This window comes from Aspergillus lucknowensis (genome assembly GCF_044049455.1).
Source record: "Aspergillus lucknowensis strain CBS 449.75 chromosome Unknown BJX67scaffold_35, whole genome shotgun sequence".
Taxonomy (NCBI): Eukaryota; Fungi; Ascomycota; class Eurotiomycetes; order Eurotiales; family Aspergillaceae; genus Aspergillus; species Aspergillus lucknowensis.
Genome location: NW_027263579.1, coordinates 66829 through 86728, shown reverse-complemented (window position 1 = coordinate 86728; position 19900 = coordinate 66829). Strand labels below are relative to the sequence as shown.

Sequence of the window (19900 nt, the reverse complement as noted above, 5' to 3'; positions counted from 1 at the left end):
GTGATGATTTCTTTACCATACACAAGGCAGAAAGTTCTAGGAGAGAACAAATGGAAGTAACGACCAAAAAATATACAAGAAAAATAAAAGAAAAAACCTGCTCCGTATCCCGGTAATTCATTCAATCAAACCAATAACAAGTTACGCCAATACGCCGAACGCCGAATAACGTTGCTTCGGGGTGTTCGTTCCCTTCATCGAGAGCCGGCATGGCCTGCCACGGCTTGCTATGCACCCACGGCCAAGGAAGCCATTGCGGAGAGGCGTGGATCGCGGAATATTGCATGGACCGTCAACTGGATACGGTGCTGACGGGCACGCATGACCAGGCGAATGGCCGTGACCGAGTCGCCGCCGATTCGGAGGAAGTCGTCGTGCTTTCCGATGTCTTCTGCTCGGGTGTTGAGCACGTCGGCCCACAGCTCTCGCAGCTTGAGTTCCATGTCCGTGGACGGGGGTTCGTGCACTTCTCCAGCGTCCGGCGACAGAGTCCACTGCGAGCGTTCTACCGCGGGAACTGCTTTGCCGAACTCGACCAGTTCGCGCCGGTCGATCTTGCCAGACGTTGTATGCCCTGGTTCGCCGTGGAGCACGATAAATACCGTAGGAACCATGTAGGACGGAAGCGCACCGCGCAGGGAGGACTCCAGCTTGTAGATAAGATTGCGGGATTCCTCGGTCGATGGAGCGAGTTGAATTGTACCCTTCCGGTAGCTGGGCCCTCCAGTGTACCAGAGGAAGGCTGTTAAGGTCTTTCGGGGGCCCTCCGGTGCTTCGACGACGTCAACCACCCCGTTCATTCTATGAGGGAGACATTCATGGAGTCGAGACTCGACCTCTCCCAGCTCCATCCGCTGGCCGTGGAGTTTGATTTGCGAGTCCTTTCGGCCAATGAAGTCGAATGAGCCATCATTGTTACTGCGGACCAAGTCTCCGGTGAGATAGCCTCGTCGAGGGGAGGCGTTGGGAATCCAATCCACATTTTCGATCCAGTTGTTGCTTGCTGTGCTCATCTCTCCGCTGCCGGTGAGATATCCGCGTGCCAACATGGGGCCCTGCACTAGAAGCTCGCCAACACATCCAACAGGCACGAGCTGCTTGGGATTCTCAGGGTCGACAACCCAGAACGCGCTCGATAGCGGCCGGCCAATATTTGCTGTGCTTCCGAGCTGGTCAAGCCGGGCATTCCATCCGCAGAATGCCGCCTCGGCTGGCCCATATATCCCATGCAGCTCCACGCCTGCCCACCTCTCCGCTGAACCCTTGCGAACAGGCTCCCCTCCCAAACACAGGGTCTTCAGCCCAGGGACATTGGCCGGGTCCAGGAGATCCGCCACGGTGGGGGTCAAGAAAGCCCAGTTGGCGTTTGTGTCATTTACAGCACCCGCGAGGTCGTGCAAGCGGGCGTCTTCGGACGGCACACAAACGCAGCCTCCGCGCATGAGTGTAACAAGGACATCCCACACCCCGACATCAAATGTATAGGCCGAGAACTGGAGGACACGAGTCCCCGGTCCAATGTGAAGTGCTGAGCCGTATGTAGCAGCTGTAGAGCAGGCACTGTCATGCTGCATTACAACTCCCTTTGGCTCGCCCGTAGTGCCGGAAGTGAAAAGGACGAAGCTGGCGTTCTGTGGTTCTGTCGAGTAAATAATCGGCCCTGCGGGAACTGGGAGGCCTGAGACTGTATCTTCATCAAGAGGAAGGGTGTTGATGCCAAGCGGTTGGAGAACACTCTGGAATGCGGGTGCGCATACTGCTAGCTGGGCGTTGCACTTGGCCAGGATGGAACGCAGACGCGCAGCAGGTGCGGCAGGATCAAGAGGGACAAATGCGCCGCCGGCCTTTTGCACAGCAACCATGGCAACCACTGCCCAGGCAGATTTCGGAAAGCACAGGGGCACAAGCACTTCCGGGCCGACGCCGAGCTCGTGCAGCCTCGATGCAAAACGGGATGCGAGAGAATCGAGCTCCGTATAGCTGAGAGAGCGGTCCCAGGCGCAAACAGCCGGGTCGTTTGGCCGGGCCCTCACTTGCTCGTCGATCTGCCAGTGAGTGCAGGCGTTGACAGAGGGAGGGAGATCATTATTCCATTCGGCTGACCGCTGGAGCTCGGAAGGGCTGACGACTGCCACCGAGCCGAGTTTCATATCGCCCTGGCATGCTGCCAGCTGCCCTGCAACGTGCCCGAATTGCTCACTCAGAGCTGTGAGTTGAGCCTCCTGCAACACATGCGCATCGTATATCATCCGGACTATCAAATGGTCCTCGAGGATGAACGGCTCCAGGACGAGGGGATAATTGAAGTAGCCTCGCATCGGCCCCGTGCCAGAGTGCGTCTGGAAGCTGTCAGGGATCATGAGCGCGTCGGGCCTGTTGTCCGCGGAGAAGATCTGCTGCGCCGGCTGGACGACGAGGAGACTTCCAAAATCGCACGCGGCCCTTGCGTCTGCGCTGGCTTGAGCAATCTTCTGCAAGCCATATTGCTCATAGGTGATCATTTCGGATGCCTGCCGCTGGATGTTGAGGAGGAAGCTCGAGACCGATTGGTCTGGGTCCAGGCGGACGCGGACTGGCGTTGTTGCAAGGGTAGGGCCGGCTACGGTCTCGATACCAGGGATGGGGGCCTGTCGTCCAGAGACAGTGGTTCCAAAGCAGATGTCATCGGCTCCGCAGTACTGTGCGAGAACCACAGCCCAGGCAGCACGCAGTATGGTGGCCTTGGTGATCGCGCTGTCGGCCGTGTTCGGCAAAGGCATCGTCTTCATTAAGATCTGTCCTGACGAGGTTGTATCGCGACGACCATGCGGGGGGAAGATGGCGCGTTTAGCCCCGTGAAGTTGAGCCCTCCAGTACTCGTCGGCGGCATGGTTGTCGATGGCGGAGGTGTAGTTGACGAATACCTTATATGGCACGGGGGTCGGGATAGTGCCGCCGTGATAGGAGCTTGTTAAGATATTCAGAGCCATAGGTTTAGTCCACCCGTCGTAGATTGCATGGTGGACGGTCCAGATGAAATAGTGCTCCTTGCCTTCTTGCACCAGTGCGTATCGACAGAGTCGGGTTCCGTACTGCATCTCAATCTCCTTCGTCGCGTGGAGGGCCGCAGTTAAGCTCAATCCAGAGGTGTCCTCCCAAGCAATGTCGTTTTTGAGCACCACCTGGATGGAATGGCCTTCCAGAAGCACGATTCGGGTGCGTAGGTTGCTGCATGTATCCAGTGTCTGCTCCCATGCAGCTTTGAAGCGAGCGATGTCTATATCCTCTGGCAGTTTGTACAAGTATCTAGCAGTGTAGGTCTGAGGATGCTTCACCGCGAGAGCCATGAGACCTTCCTGGAAGCCAGTGCAACAATAGGCGTCTTCAATAGCTGTATCATGACGCATCCTGCATTGCTCCCGAATTTGGGATTCAATAGTCCCAAGGGTCAGGTCAGCCGGCAGGAGGCTGAACGGTTTGATGTCGGCCAGGGCTTGGTCGGCGGTATCGTGAACTTCGGTCGTCACGGCAGCTACCGCGGACAGTCGTGGATCATTAAAGATGTCCTTGACGGTGAGCCTCAAGCCGGCATCTCGAGCATGAGAGACCAGGCTGATTGCTGACAGCGAGTCACCACCGATGCGCAGGAAGTTGTCATCGCGGCCGATGGATTCTGTGGGTTTATTAAGGATGTCTGCCCATAGTGTTTGAAGTATTCTCTCTGTCTGCGTCTCGGGGGCTCGTTTCTTGGTGTCTGTCAGCGAGTACATGGCAATACTCTCTGGCTTCAAGTCGATTGTGAGGCTGCGCAGCTTGTTCCTATCGATCTTTGTCGACGTGATGACCGGCATGTACTGGCAAGGAATGAAGATGGTAGGGAGCATATATCGAGGAAGTTTCACGTTGAGCCGGCCTATTGCAGCGGCCAGTCGGTTCTGCAAGTCTGGCGTGATGGGCAGGAAGACTTGCCCTCCATCTACAGTCGGCTGGAGCTCGCGAGTGCCATTGTCGAGGGTGAAATAGGCTACCAGCCTGGTACTCCCTTCGGCCTTGAGGACATCGACAATGGCCTCCTGCACCCCCTCCAAGCTTTCTCGGATGTGATGCTCAACCTCGCTCAGTTCCACACGCAAGCCGCGAATTTTGACCTGGGTGTCTTTCCTGCTAGAGAACTGGATGATTCCCTCCTGATTATACGAGCCCAGATCCCCTGATTTGTAGAATCGGTTCCAGTTCGGCAACAGGTGTTGGGGTGCCCAGTGTGGAAGAGCTGTCATGCAATTGGCGTCTGTTTGCTGACGATTCATAAGATACTCGCGCAGCAATGTTGGGCCCTGAATCACCACTTCTCCAACGGTCCCGATCGGTGCCAGCTTCAGGGGGTCGTCTGGACTGACAACCCAGCAGAAGCCCCCTACAGGTCGACCGACAAGTAGGGGGGATTCAGTAATAGATTCCCATTCGTGCAAGGTGCTAAAGCAACATGTCTCTGCAGGCCCCCATCCATTCACTAAACGGACCTTGCCAAACCAGGAATCTAGGATATCGCGTCCAACTGCTTCACCTGCTAATAGCAGGAGTTGTAGGCTTGGTACATCCCCTGGGTGTAATGTGCGTGCGTATGATGGAGTCAGGAACGCCCAGTTGATTCCTGTCTCACGAATGAATTCTTTGAGGCTATTCATTCGAACGTGCTCTGATGGCACGCAGAGGCAGGCACCAGAGATCAAGGTAGCAATAATTTCACCAATACACAGGTCAAACACAAAGGCAGCGAACTGCAACATGCGGACATTGGGCGTCAATTGAAGGCGTCTGCTGATAGCCGTTTGGCTGGTACACACAGCTCTATGTTCCATGACCAGGCCCTTAGGAGTCCCAGTACTGCCAGAGGTAAAAAGAACATAAGCCACGTTGTCTGGGGTCACATTGGAAGCTGGGGGACAGAGGTGCAATCCTGGTGCCTCGCTCGCCAGTCTTGCATTCAATTCAGGCGAGACCTCCACAACATTGGGTACCAGGCGGGAGCAAAGTGTGGTATTCGCTGGCGAAGCTAATGCAAGCGTTGCTTGGGTCTGTTGGACTATGTCCCGTTGTCTTTGTTCTGGATGCGAAGGATCAAGAGGTACCCATGCGCCTCCAGCCTTGTTGATGGCCAAAATAGCAACAAAAAACCAGGCCGACTTTTCAAAGCAGACATGTATCAAGGTATCAGGCACAACCCTGAAATCACTGACAAGATGGTGGGCTAGTTGGTTGGCGAGACCATCGAGTTCTCTGAATGTCATTGTTGCATCCCATGCCTGGATGGCTGTCACGCTTGGCCGCAGCTCAGCTTGTGCCTCGATGAGACGGTGCACGCAGTTATCGACAATCTCTGGGACCTCGTTGTTGTAACTAACAGCTTGCTGAAGGTCCCATTCCCCAGCCGCGGAGATCTCAGACAGAGGTGTCTCGTCTTGCTTGACCAGCTGCTGGACGATATGTTCAAACTGGTGATACAATGCAGTAATCTGGCCCTTGCCCAGGATATTCGAGTCGTACGTCAAATGAAGCACCACTCGGTCCCCATGGATAAGACACTGCAAGACTAATGGGTAGTTGAAGTATCCATCGAGCGAACCCCCCACGGCGTACTCGTTGACATCAGTTGCCGCAAGGACCGGCGAGCTGGCGGCGCTCTCGCTCGCCCCCTCTGAGCCACCAAACATGTGCATAGGTTGGATGACGAGAAGGCTTGAAAATTCACACGCTTCTTCAGCGTCTGTACTGATTTTTGAGATGTTCTGTAGACCATATTGCTCATAGGAAACCATCTCAAGGGCCTGGTGCTGGATGTCCTGCAGGTACCTGGAGACCGACCTCTGATAATCAACCCGAACTCTTACTGGAACTGTAGCAATAGCAGGGCCCACCATGTTCTCTATACCAGGGACTGGCGCGTTTCTTCCCGATACTGTTGTCCCAAAACAGATGTCGTCAGAGCTACAGTACTGTGCGAGCAACATAGCCCAGGCTGCGCGGAGGATTGTTGCCTTAGTAATAGAATTCTCAGTCGATTCAGGGAAGTCGATTGCCTGCTTCACAAGCTGCGTGCGAGCGGGCGAGTCTTTGCGGGCCGGAGGGAAGGGAGCCCGTTTAGCTTCGCGCAGCTCCTCCTGCCAGAACTTGGTGGCAGCCTCGCGGTCGATATCCATGATATATTTCACAAAGGAGTTGTACGGCTGCAAGGCTGGGACTTCAAGGCCATGATAGACTCGGTGCAGCATCTCCAATGTCAAGCGCATTGTCCAGCCATCATAGACTGTGTGATGGATGGTCAACACGAAGTAATTCTTGCCGTCGCCCTCCTGCACCAATGCATAGCGGCTCAGTCGAGATCCGTATGCGATCTCGGCCTTAGAAGTCACTCGAAGCACGGACTGCACGTTCAAGTTCTCCGTTGGCTCCCACTGGATATCATCCCGGATCAGTACTTGCAGAGGGGAGCCGTTGACAAGCACAATACGTGTCCTTAGGTTAGTACATGCTTGGACTGTTAGGTCCCAGGCCGACTTGAATTGGCTCAGGCCAACGTGGCCCGGAATGCGGAACATATACTGGGCGACGTAGGAGCCCGGCTGCTTCACAGCAAGCGCCATAAGTCCTTCTTGGAGCTTAGTACAAGGGTAAACGTCCTCGATTCGGTGATGGTTATGGCTATCGAGGCCGCACTGCTCGAGGATCTGTGGAACCGAGGTCGAACGATCGATATGAGTTGGGAGCAGGGACCATGGCTTAACCTGTGCTAAGGATCCCGCGTCTCCTTCTATCTCGGATGTTGCTGCAGCTACAACGGAGAGGCGGGGGTCGTCGAAGATATTCTTGACGCTCAGACTTAGGCCAACTTCACGAGCTTTAGACACCAGGCTGATTGCCAGTATCGAGTCTCCGCCGATCTGTAGAAAGCTGTCATCGCGGCCAATCGAGTCTGGCATGACGCGGAGGACTTGTGCCCATAGCTTCTGAAGCTTGAACTCCATGGGTGTGGCTGGGGTGTGTTTTTCTCCATTCACCAGAGAGTATGTCGCAATCTCGGTTTGATTCAGCTCCTGCGTTAAGCTGCGGAGCTTCTGACGGTCGATCTTCGTGGAGGTGATGACCGGCATATAGCGACAAGGAAGGAACAAGGTGGGAATCATGTATCGGGGTAGTCGAGTGCTTAACTGGCCAACTAGGGCCGTGAGCCCAGCCTGGAGTTCTGCTGTCAGAGGCAAAAAGACTCTGTTGTCCGCGTCTTCACCTGCATAAGCACCGCCATTAAGCTTCCTATCTTCGCTGGCGTTGCTCTTCACAGTGAAAGAGACGTATGCTGCGAGCCTCGAGCCGGCTTCTGTCTTAAAGACGTCAACGACAACCTGCTGCACCCCTGGCAAGCATTGTTGAATATGGTATTCGACCTCGCTGAGCTCAACTCGAAGACCGCGGATCTTGACCTGCGTATCTTTGCGGGCTACAAATTGGATGGTGCCGTCAGAATTGTATACACAGAGGTCACCAGATTTGTAGAACCGGTTCCAGTTTGCCGCAGAGCGTTTAGGCGCCCACTTCGGGAGCACCCTGACTGTAGAGGCTTCAGTCTGATGCCGTGTCAGGTACTCTCGCAGCAGGGTGGGACCTTGAATGACCACCTCTCCAACGGTTCCGATAGGTGCCAGGCGTTCGGGATCATGCGGGTCCACGATCCAGCAAAAGCCACCAACTGGCCTTCCTACAGTCAACGGAGACTCATTGGTAGATGACTTCCATTCATGGAGCGTGCTGAAGCAGCATGTTTCAGCTGGTCCCCAGCCGTTGATCAGACGTGTTCTACCAAACCAGGTATTGAAGATGTCATGGCCCACAGCTTCACCAGCTAGTAAGAGGAGCTTCAGCGTTGGGACATCATCTGGCCTTAGCATCCTTGCGAACGAAGGGGTTAAGAAAGCCCAGCTGATGTTCATATCACGGATAAATTTTGTGAGACCGTTCATGCGTGTGTAGTCTGAAGGGATGCAGAGGCAGGCGCCAGATATAAGAGGGCCAACGATCTCACCAATACATAGATCAAATACAAAGGCCGCGAATTGTAGCATTCGCACCTCATGTGAAAGATTGAGCCTCTTAGCAATGGCTGTTTGACTGGTGCAGACTGACCGATGCTCCATGACAAGACCTTTAGGGGTGCCTGTCGAGCCAGACGTAAACAGCACGTATGCGATGTTCCCTGGGTGGACGTTGCTAACCGGCGTTGTCAGTTCTGTTGTCTGATATCGAGCCAATTCCGCATCTAGCTCCGGCGTCACTTCAAGAATATTGGCCACAAGACCAGAACAAACTTTGGCATTAGCAGCGGATGTCAGAACCAGGCGGGATTTGGTTTGACTGACCACCTGTACATGACGCGCTCTCGGGTGGCCAGGATCGAGAGGCACCCATGCGCCTCCAGCCTTATTGATAGCCAGGATTGCGACAAAGAACCAAGCAGACTTTTCAAAGCAAACATGGACCAGCTCATCTGGCTGGATAGCAAATAGCTTGACGAGATGCCTTGCCAGCCTAGATGATGCAGCAGAGAGCTCCTCATACGTAAACTCTCTGTCCCAAGCTTGGATAGCGGGCGCGGTTGGTCGGATACTGGCTTGCTTGTCGACAAGCTGGTGAATGCAGGCCTCCACAATGTCGGGTTCTTCCCTGTTGCTATCAAGCGCCCTTTGCAGATCAGTAGGCCCTGCCACCGAGACTTCACCAAGAGGACTGTCGGGATGTAAAGCAAGCTGCGTCGTAATGTGACTAAACTGGTCGCAGAGGACAGAGAGCTGAGACTCGTCCAGAATGGCTGTGTCATAGGTGAGATGCAGCTCCACACCACCGTCCATCATGAGAGCTTGAATGACAAGCGGGTACGTGAAGTATCCGGACATCCAAGAGCTCCCGTCTTTCTCCAGGCTGCCCGCGTCAGGGTCGGCCCCAGCAAGGAGTGGCTGGCCATTGCCGCTTGTAGAGCCCAGTTGTTGGATTGGCTGGACAACAAGCAAGCTTGAAAAGTTGCAAGCGTCTTTGGCATCTGGACTAACCTTGGAAATGTTCTGCAGGCCATATTGCTCGTAAGCAACCATGTGCGATGCCTGATTCTGAATGTCTTGCAAGAAGCTTGATACAGCCTGTTGTCTATTGAGTTGAAGCCTAATGGGGACTGTGGCTACAGCTGGGCCAGCCATTCTCTCCACGCCAGGAATAGGGGCATGCCGCCCTGAGATGGTGCTACCAAAGCAGATGTCGTCGGTCTCACAGTAACAGGCTAGCAGTACTGCCCAGGCTCCGCGAAGCATGGTTGCTTTGGTGATGGACGTATCATTCCAGGAAGGGAGCTCAAAGCGCTTCATCAGCACTCGTCCCATGCCACCTGCGTGTTGACCTGACCGCGGGAAGGCCGCGCGCCTGGCGTTGTGGAGTTGGGATTTCCAGTATGCATCGGCCTCAGCGCGATCAATGGAAGTTGCATACTTGATGAACCCCTGGTATGGCTGAAGCGCAGGAATACTGGTCTCGTAGTATGCCCGATGAAGCGTGTCGAGGGCTATCCGCATGGACCAGCCATCATATACCGCGTGGTGGACTGCCCAGACGAAGAAATGCTGCTGATCCTGCTCCACCAGCGCGTATCTGCACAGACGAGAGCCATACACCATTCCGATATCCTGGGCTGAGGAGAACAGTGACGACATGTCTTGCCCGTCAAGGCCGTCCCATTGAATATCGTTCTTCATGAGCAGTTGGACGGAAGTCCCATTGATGAGCGTAATCCTAGTCCGCAGGTTACCGCAAACAGCCACGGTCTTTTCCCATGCAGCCTTGAAGCGACTGACATCGATATTCTCGGGAAGATGGTACGAGTATTTTGCAACATACGAGCCGGGCTGCTTGACTGCAAGAGCCATGAGGCCTTCTTGAAGGGTTGTGCAAGGATATGCATCTTCTATGATCTGATCGCCCTGAAGCTTGCATTGGTCCCTTAACTGGGACTCGATTGCACCAAATTCGAGACCTTGTGGGAGCAAGCTGAACGGCTCAGCATGAGTGGTGACCTCTGTGGCTGAAGCTATGGAAGCAACTGCGAGTAGGCGGGGGTCGTCAAAGATGTCCTTTACAGTCAGCCTGATGCCCATATCGCGTGCCTCGGAGACCAGGCGGATGGCTGAAATCGAGTCGCCTCCAATCCGTACAAAGCTGTCGTCTCTGCCAATAGACTCAACCGGAACACTCAGTACTTTGGCCCAAAGCTGTTGAATGTTGTGTTCCATGGGCGTTTCTGGTGCTCGTTTCTCACTGTTGACAAGAGAGTAAACTGCAAGCTCGGCTGGGGTAAGGCTGTTGGTTGCAGCACGCAGGGTGTTCCTATCGAGCTTCGTCGACGTGATCACTGGCATATAGCGGCAAGGAATGAATAAGGTGGGAACCATATATCGGGGCAGCTTCACGTTGAGCTCTCCCAGCATGGCCATAATGCGCCCTATGTCGCCGGAGAGCGGCTGGAAAATGCTGCTGCTACTGCCCAGGTGGAGATCGTCTTTCCCAGCAATTCGGCTGGTGTTGTTGAAGCACAAGTAAGCAACCAGGCTCAAACCACTGCCTCTCTTCAGGACATCCACGGCGACCTGTTTGACGCCAGCTAAGCTGGCCCGAATGTGATGCTCGATGTCGCTCAACTCCACCCGGAAACCTCGGATTTTAATCTGTGTGTCCTTGCGACTGGAGAATTCAATGGTTCCGTTAGAGTTATACGAGGCCAAGTCGCCTGATTTGTAGAACTTGTTCCACGGGAATGCTTGACGACGGGGGGCCCAGTCTGGGAGCTCGAGGTCGCGAATGGTGCTTGCCTCCGTTTGCTCTTTGTTTGCAAGATATTCACGCAGGATAGTAGGGCCCTGGATCACTATCTCGCCGACGCAGCCGATGGGAGCAAGTTCTCGGGGGTTTGTCGGGTTCACAATCCAGCACAGTCCTCCCACAGGGCGGCCAACTGTCAGGGGAGATTCGTCAATGGACTCCCATTCATGCATGGTACTGAAGACACAGGTTTCCGCTGGGCCCCAGCCATTGATCAGACGGACTTTCCCAAACCACTTGTTTAGGATGTCACGGCTGACAGCCTCCCCTGCAAGCATGAGCACCTCGAAACTAGGCACGTCTTCTGGCTTGAGTGTTTGAATGAAAGATGGTGTAAGCAGAGCCCAACTGACACTATGATCACGAATGAAATCACGGATGCTGTTCATGCGGATTTCCTCGGATGGCACACACAGACAGCCCCCTGCAATGAATGTGCCAATAGCTTCCCCAATGCAAGCATCAAATACGTACGAGGAAAACTGCAACATCCGTATGTCTGATGATATCCCAAGTCGTTTACCAATGGCTCTTTGACTGGTGCAAACAGAACCATGCTCCATGACCAGGCCCTTAGGAGTCCCGGTACTGCCAGAGGTGAACAGGACGTACGAAGCATTCCGCGGAGACACCTTAAAGGGCAATGGCCCCTTGAAGGCTGTGATCTGACTGAGCTGTGCATCGAGGTCAGGGGTCACTATCAGGACATCCGCCACGAGGGGCGTACAGATAGACGCTGTGACAGGCGATGCCAGAGCAATTCTGGCTCTTGTCTGCTCTACCACCTGCTGCTGCCTCTTCTCTGGATGTGATGGATCTAGGGGCACCCATGCTCCACCCGCTTTATTGATCGCTAAGATTGAAACAAAGAACCAGACTGATTTCTCAAAGCAAACATGGACAAGCTCATTGGATTTGAGGCCAAAGTTGGCAACCAGATGGTGAGCCAGTCTGTCAGCCGCTGCATTGAATTCATGGTAGGTCAATTCTCCATCCCATGCGCATATGGCCGATGCGTTGGGTTGCAGCCTGGCATGTCGCTCCACAAATTCGTGGACACAGGCGTCTATGATTTCTGGAGTTTCATGATTCCAATTCATTGCCTGCTGAAGATCCCATGGGCCAGCCACGGACACTTCAGCCAAGGGCTTGTCGTCGTGGTGAAGGAGCTGATCCACGACATGTTGGAAATGCTGCGACAACGCCTCAACTCGGGCCTCTGATAGGACATTGGCGTCGTAGATGACGATGAGGTTAACCTCGTTGTCTGATACATGGCCTTGCACAATCAGTGGGTAGTTGAAGTACCCCTCGACCATTTCATCGGAAGAGAAATGCGCGGTGTTGTCGTTCACCAGTATTGCATCATTGCCTTTCTCGTTTGCGAGGCCCACTATTTGTGCTGGCTGGATGACCAGCAAGCTAGAGAAGTCGCAGGCCTCTTTGGCTTCAGGGCTGAGTTTGATAATATTCTGCAGCCCGAACTGCTCATGTCTGATCATGTCCGAGGCCTGTCTTTGCATGTTCTGAAGGAATGTCGACACTGTGCTGTGGCCGTCCAAGCGGACTCTCACAGGTACTGTTGCCACTGCCGGACCTGCTATCCTCTCTACTCCATAAATAGGAGCTTGACGGCCAGAGATCGAGGTTCCAAAGCAGATGTCCTTGCTATCACAATACTGTGATAAGACTACAGCCCACGCTGCGCGGAGAATCGTGGCCTTTGTAATCGAGGATTGGGTCGACGGAGGGAATGCTATCGTTTTGACCACGGACCGTGTGGCCGACTTGTCGGCGCTCGCCGCTTGCTGAGGACCATAGCTTGGGAAGCTGGCACATGTAGCGCCCTGCAGCTGTTTCTTCCAGTAGTCACTGCTGGCCTGGTGGTCGAGACTCTTGACATATTGGATGAAATTGCTATATGGCTGCAGTGCCGGGACCTTGCTACCATGGTAGAGCTGGTGCAGCGTTTCCATGATAAGACGTCGAGTCCACCCATCGTAAATAGCGTGGTGAGCCGTCCAGATGAAGTAGGCAGATCCGTCTGGTGCCGTGGCAAGGGAGTATCGACAGAGCCTGGAGCCGCTAGCCATACTTATAGCGCGTGCAGTATCAATAGCAGAAGCCAGGTCTGTGTCAGTCGTGTCCCAATAAATGTCGTCTTTGACCACGACTTGGATGGCAGATCCATTAACAAAGACAATCCGGGTGCGCAAGTTGCTGCAAAGGTTGACTGTCTGTTCCCATGCAGCCTTGAATCGTCCAATCTCTACATATTCGGGAATGTGGTATACATATTTGGCTATGTAGGAGCCTGGCTGCTTGATTGCAAGTGCCATGAAGCCTTCCTGGAGTCTGGAGCATGGGTAGGCATCCGCAATGATTTGGTCGTCCAGTAGGTTGCATTCTTGCCGAACTCGCGCCTCAATATCGTCGAACTTGACGCTCTCTGGCAATAAGCTGAACGGTTCTGCTTCAGCAGCAGCGTCTGCAGCGTCACCGACATTTGAAGCCGCTGCTGCAATAGCCGATAGTCGCGGGTCGTCGAAAATATCTTTGACTGTCAACCGGATGCCGGAGTCGCGAGCTTTAGAGACAAGGGTAATGGCAGTAATTGAATCACCTCCAATACTGAGGAAGCTGTCATCACGGCCAATTGTCTCTGCTGCTTTGATACCTAGGGTCTCTGCCCATAAGCCCTGCAGTCGATACTCCATCAGTGTCTCTGGCGGGCGCTTTTTGGTATCAGCAAGTGAATACACGGTCATTTCTTCCTCGCTCAGGCCCTCTGTTAGGCTACGGAGCTTCCTTCTGTCCAACTTAGTCGAAGTAATAAATGGCATGTATCGACAAGGCACAAAAAGGGTGGGTACCATATAACGGGGCAGTTTGACATTGAGGTCTCCCAGCATGGCCGCAACCCGTTCCTCCAGGTCCGCAGTGAAAGGCATGAATAGGCTGTCTGTCTCTGTGTCGCCTGCATTGGCTATTCGGGTAGTCTGATTGAAACAGAGATACGCAACCAGGCTTATGCCATTCTCTCCGCCGGCTCTTCTGAACACATCCACGGCCACCAGCTGGACACCTTTCAAGCTCGTACGGACATGGTGCTCGACCTCGCTCAGTTCAACGCGCAGGCCCCGGATTTTGATTTGGGTGTCTTTTCGGCTTGAGAACTCGATGGTGCCATCTGCATTATATGAAGCCAGGTCCCCAGACTTATAAAAGCAATTCCAGTGGGGAGACAGCCGCTGAGGCGCCCATTCAGGCAGTTCCAGCACTTTCAGCTGTTTGGTTTGCGCATTGTTCGCAAGATATTCCCGTAGGATAGTTGGACCTTGAATGACCACCTCACCTACAGCTCCAATGGGTGCAAGCTGCTGGGGGTCCCTAGGGTCCACGATCCAACAGAAGCCACCAACTGAGCGGCCAACGGTTAACGGGGACTCCTCGATTGACTGCCACTCGTGGGTTGTACTGAATACGCAAGTCTCTGCAGGCCCCCATCCATTAATGAGCCGGACCTTGCCAAACCATGTATCAAGAATATCGCGACCAACTGCTTCGCCAGCAAGCATTAAGACTTTCAGGCAACGAACCTCTTCAGGTTTCATGGTACGAATAAATGATGGTGTAAGTAGAGCCCAGTTAATGTCTTGTTCGCGGATAAACTCCGTGATGTTATTCATTCGGGTGTCGTCAGAGGGAACGCAGAGGCAACCACCAGCGATCAATGTGCTGATAGTTTCACCAATACAAGCGTCAAAGACATATGACGCGAATTGCAACATCCGTCTATCGGATAAATCTGATGATCCACCCACCCGCTTGTTGATAGCCGTCTGGCTTGTACAGACAGACCCATGTTCCATCACAAGCCCTTTAGGAGTCCCGGTGGAACCGGAGGTAAAAAGCACGTATGCGGCGTTACGGGGGGAGACACCACAAGCTGGCGGTTCAAGGCTTTCAACATTGAGGTTGGAAGGGGAGCATGTCTCGCCGTAGTGAGCTAAACGGGCGTTGAGTTCTGGCGTCACTTGGATCACCTGGGGTACCAGGCCGTTGCAGATATCAGCATTCAAAGAGGATGTCAAGGTGAGTTTTGCCTTTGTTTGTTGAACGACCTGCTCATGATATTGGCGTGGATGGGACGGGTCAAGCGGAACCCAGGCTGCGCCAGCTTTATTGATCGCTAGGATTGAAATAAAGAACCAGACAGATTTCTCAAAGCACACGTGTATCAAGTCGTCAGGAACCACACCAAAGCTGGCCGTTAGATAGTGGGCTAGGCGATTTGCAGCTTGGTTGAGTTGCTTATACGTGAGGTGGCCATCCCAAGCACGTAGGGCTGGCGCATCTGGTCGAATTCTTCCTTGCTCTTCAATAAGTTGGTGGACGCAGGCATCCACGATCTCGGGCTCATCCTCGTTGAAGTCTAATGCTTGTTGAAGGTCCCAAGGGCCAGCTACCGAAACCTCTGCAAGTAACGTGTTGTTGTCCTGCTTCAGCAGCTGCCGGGCGACGTGGTCGATTTGGTGAGAAAGAGCAGTGACCTGGAACTCGGACAGATATCGAGAGTCATAGATCATGACCAGTCCCATCTGGTCTTCATACATGTGCCCTTGCACGATGAGTGGGTAGTTGAAATAGCCATCGACCATCTCCTCGGCCCCGAAGTGTTCTGCATTCGCAGATACCAGGAGTGATCCGATGGTGTCGTTAGAGTAGAATAGCTGCTTCACAGGCTGGATAACTAGCAAACTCGAGAAGTTGCATGCTTCCTCGGCCTCTTTGCTGAGTTTTGAGATATTTTGTACGCCAAAGTGCTCGTATGCCACCATGTCAGACGCCTGCTTCTGGACCTTGGAAAGAAAATCTGTGACGCTCTGCTGTCGGTCAAGTTGAATCCTAACAGGCACAGTTGCGACTGCTGGACCTGCAATCCTCTCTACACCTGCAACAGGGGCATGGCGACCTGAAATCGATGTTCCAAAGCAGATATCATCTGTATCGCAGTAACTAGACAGGACGACTGCCCAGGCAGCGCGGAAGATGGTTGCTTTGGTTATAGAAGAACCAGTCAACTCAGGGAAACTGACGGTCTTCTTCAGGGATCGAGTGACACTCTTGATATTGCCTTGTGCTGATGAAGGGCTGTTATCAATCCGCGGGAAGCTAGCCGCTGCGGCACCCTGGAGCTCTGATTTCCAGTAAGTGCTCATAGCCTCGTTGTCGAGTTGCTTGATATAATTTATGAATACCGAGTATCGCTGTAGAGGCTTGATATCAAAACCATAGTAGGCAGAGTGCAACAACTCCATAAGAAGACGCATGGTCCAACCGTCATAGATAGCATGGTGGACAACCAGGAAGAAGTAATGGCGTCCATCGCTTCCTGTTGCCAGTGAATAACGGCAGAGCCGTGAGCCAGTGGTCATCTTCACATTTATCATGGTATCAACCACAGATGCCAGATCTGCATTGTCTGCCGAATCCCAGTGCACGTCATCTTTGATGACAACCTGCATTGCTGAACCCTCAACAAACAGAATTCGGGTGCGTAGATTGCTGCTGGCGAGAATAGTTTGCTCCCAGGCATCTTTGAACTGGAGGAAATCTACCTGCTCAGGAAGCTGATACGCGTGCCGAGCAATATAAGATCCTGGCTGCTTGATCGCAAGGGCCATGAAGCCTTCTTGAAGCTTGGTACAGGGATACGCATCTTCGATAACCTGGCCGTGATAAAGACCACACTCATCCCGGATCTTTGTGCGAAGACTCCTGCTGCTGACCTTCATCTCGCCACTCGCTTGAGGCATGCCCTCAGACTGGGACTGAAAGCTTTCGCGAATCGGGAGGTCCAGGAGACTAAATGGGGCAATTGTCGACGCTTCCAAGTCCCACTCGCTACGGCCTGTTCCGACTTCAGATGCTTTTGCGGCAATGGCTGACAGTCGTGGGTCCTCGAAGATGTCTTTGACGGTCAATATGATGCCAACCTCTCGGGCGTCCGAAACAAGGCGAATAGCAGAGATTGAGTCACCCCCGATGCGCAGGAAACTATCGTCTCGACCAATTGCTTCTGGAGAGATATTGAGTATGTTGGAACAAAGCTTTTGTAGCTGCATTTCCGTTGGAGTTTCCGGCTTTCGTTTAATGCTTTCGGCAAGGGAGTAGTTGGCGATCTCATCCGTCGTCAGCATGCTTGTCAGGCGACGTAGCTCTTTTCTATCCAGCTTGGTGGAGGTGATGAATGGCAGGCGGCGACACGGGATGAAAAGGGTCGGGATCATGTATCTAGGCAGCTTGACGCTCAGCAGGTTGACCATACTGGCGATTCGAGTTTCTAGCTCAGCTGTCAGCGGTAAGAAGACGCTGCTGGTGGTAGATTCACCCGCAGCATCACTGCTTACGGCTTCTTCACTCATGTCGATACACAAATAGGACGCAAGTCCGAGGCCATTCCCAGTTTCAAAGGTCTCCACAGCCACTTGCCGCACGCCTTCGATGCTTGAAAGGATATGAACCTCGATTTCGTTCAGTTCAACCCGGAGGCCGCGGATTTTGACCTGGGTGTCCTTGCGACTGGAAAACTCAAGAGTCCCATTGGCATTGTAGGAGCAGAGATCTCCCGACTTGTAAAACCGGCTCCAAGAAGGGGATGACTTATGCGGGGCCCATGCAGGGAGTGTCGTTACCATATACTGCTCTGTCTGTTTAGGGCCGCTCTGCTTGTTAGGGCTGTCGAGATATTCTCGTAGTATTGTAGGTCCCTGGATCATGACTTCTCCAATGCAGCCAGTCGGGGCGAGCTGGCTAGGGTCATTAGGATCCACGATCCAGCAGAAACCACCAACAGGCCGGCCAATTGTTAATGGAGACTCTGTAACAGACTGCCACTCATGGAGTGTACTGAAGCAGCACGTCTCTGCAGGGCCCCATCCGTTCACTAAACGCACCTTACCAAACCATGCCTCTAGGGTGTCGTTTCTCACAGCTTCACCAGCTAACAAGAGGAGCTCGATGGTTGGCACATCCTCTGGTTTCAATGTTTGCTGTACAAACGAAGGCGTAAGGAAAGCCCAGTTTATCTTTTCATCCCCGATGAACTGTTTCAATCCATTCATCCTGGTATGCTCTGAAGGCACACAAATACATGCCCCAGAGATTAAAGGCGCGATAATCTCACCGATACACAAATCAAACACAAATGAAGCAAACTGCAACATTCGGACATGTGGTGTTAGGCGGAGCCTCCGGCTAATGGCCGTTTGACTAGTACACACCGAGCGGTGTTCCATTACAAGGCCCTTTGGTGTGCCGGTGCTGCCAGAAGTAAAGAGGACGTAGGCTGCCGAGCTTGGTGAAATGGAGCCCACTGCAGGAGGGCTGAGGCTTGACTCCGGAAACTGGCTTTTCAAGCTCGAGTCGAGCTGTGGCGTGACTGGAAGAACCTGAGCCACTACTCTAGCGCAGGTACGGGTGTTAGATGGTGAGCTCAACGCAAGTCTTGCTCGTGTTTGATGAACCACCTCTTGGTGGCGCTGCTCTGGGTGAGAAGGGTCAAGAGGAACCCAAGCTGCACCAGCCTTATTAATCGCTAGAATAGCAATGAAGAACCATACAGATTTTTCAAAGCAGACATGAATAAGCTCATCTGCATGAATGTTGTAGTTGTTGACAAGGTGATGTGCAAGCCTGTTTGCAGCAGCATTAAGCTCAGAGTAGGTGAGTATTCCATCCCAGGCTTGGATGGCTGGTGCGTCAGGCCGAATCTCCGCTTGTCGTCCGATGAGCTGGTGCAGAGTTGAGTCGATGATCTCAGGTTGCTCCAAGTCGTTGTTGAACGCAGTCGCTTGCTGGAAGTCCCACTCGGCCGCCATAGACAGCTCACTCACGCTCTTTCCAGAGCCTATCAGGAGCTGCTGGACAACATGGTCGAATTGGTGCGAGAGCGCCCGGATCTGAGGTTCAGCTACGATGTCCGAGTTGTAAATTGTGAGCAGCTCAGCATGCTCATTTGATACATGAGCCTGCACGACCAGCGGATAGCTGAAGTAGCTTTCCATACGGTGGGTGGATGAAAGCTCCTCGAGATCAGCAGGCATCAAGACCGTGTCCGCACCGTTGGTAGCGTTCGTCAATACCTGGGCTGGCTGGATGACGAGAAGACTTGAAAAGTCACAAGCATCCTGAGCATCACCACTTAGTTTGGCAATATTCTGTAACCCAAACTGCTCGTAGGTAATCATATGAGACGCCTGGCTTTGGACATCAGACAGAAAGCCAGAAACCTTTTGGTCCTTTTCCAATTTGATCCTCACGGGAACCGTCGCCACCAGAGGGCCTGATATGGCTTCCACGCCGCGCACCGGGGCTTGACGGCCAGAAATGGTGGTGCCAAAGCAAATATCGTCAGTGTCACAGTATCGAGCCAATACCAAAGCCCATGCAGCACGTATGACGGTCGCCTTGGTAATAGATGAGCTAGTCGAACGGGGGAAATGAATGGTCTTTCCCGACAGGCGAGTTGCTTGCTTGGACTGAGCGGCAGACGACGCAGACGACCGCTTGTCCCGGGGCCAATTGGCGCGCCGGGCTTTAAGTAGTTGCCCTTGCCAGAACTTGCTGGCAGCTTTGCGGTCAAGCGCGGCACTGTACCTGATGAAGGCGCTATGCGGATGCAGAATCGAGACCTCAGTCTGTTGGTACACCTGACCCAGTGTCTTCAAAGCAAGGCCCATGGACCATCCGTCGTACACGGCATGGTGAACCGCCCAAATGAAATGAGCGCCCTTCTTGTCGTCTTCAATCAGTGCATACCGACACAAGCGGGACGCATCTTGCATCTCGATCTCCCACATCTTGCTGATTGCTCCCTGCAGATCGAGGCCTTCAGTGGCTTCCCATGCCACATCGTCTCTGATGACAACCTGCATCCAGGAGCCATTTACAAGGATGATGCGGGTACGGAGGTTGCTGCAGACCCTCATGGTCTGCTCCCATGCCGTTC

At 53.4% G+C, this 19900-nt stretch overlaps 1 protein-coding gene across 1 annotated transcript in view; it reads right to left on the bottom strand.

Annotated features, from left to right (window-relative positions):
* Window positions 1-227: 227 nt before the first annotated feature.
* Window positions 228-19900, bottom strand: part of BJX67DRAFT_383210 (uncharacterized protein) — a gene marked incomplete at both ends in the record, with an annotated part of 28631 nt that continues 8958 nt past the window's right edge. The window contains 2 exons of the mRNA XM_071033409.1: window positions 228-10142; window positions 10224-19899. Coding sequence (XP_070883968.1) covers window positions 228-10142; window positions 10224-19899 — 19591 coding nt within the window. The remainder of the gene's footprint in view (window positions 10143-10223; window position 19900) is intronic.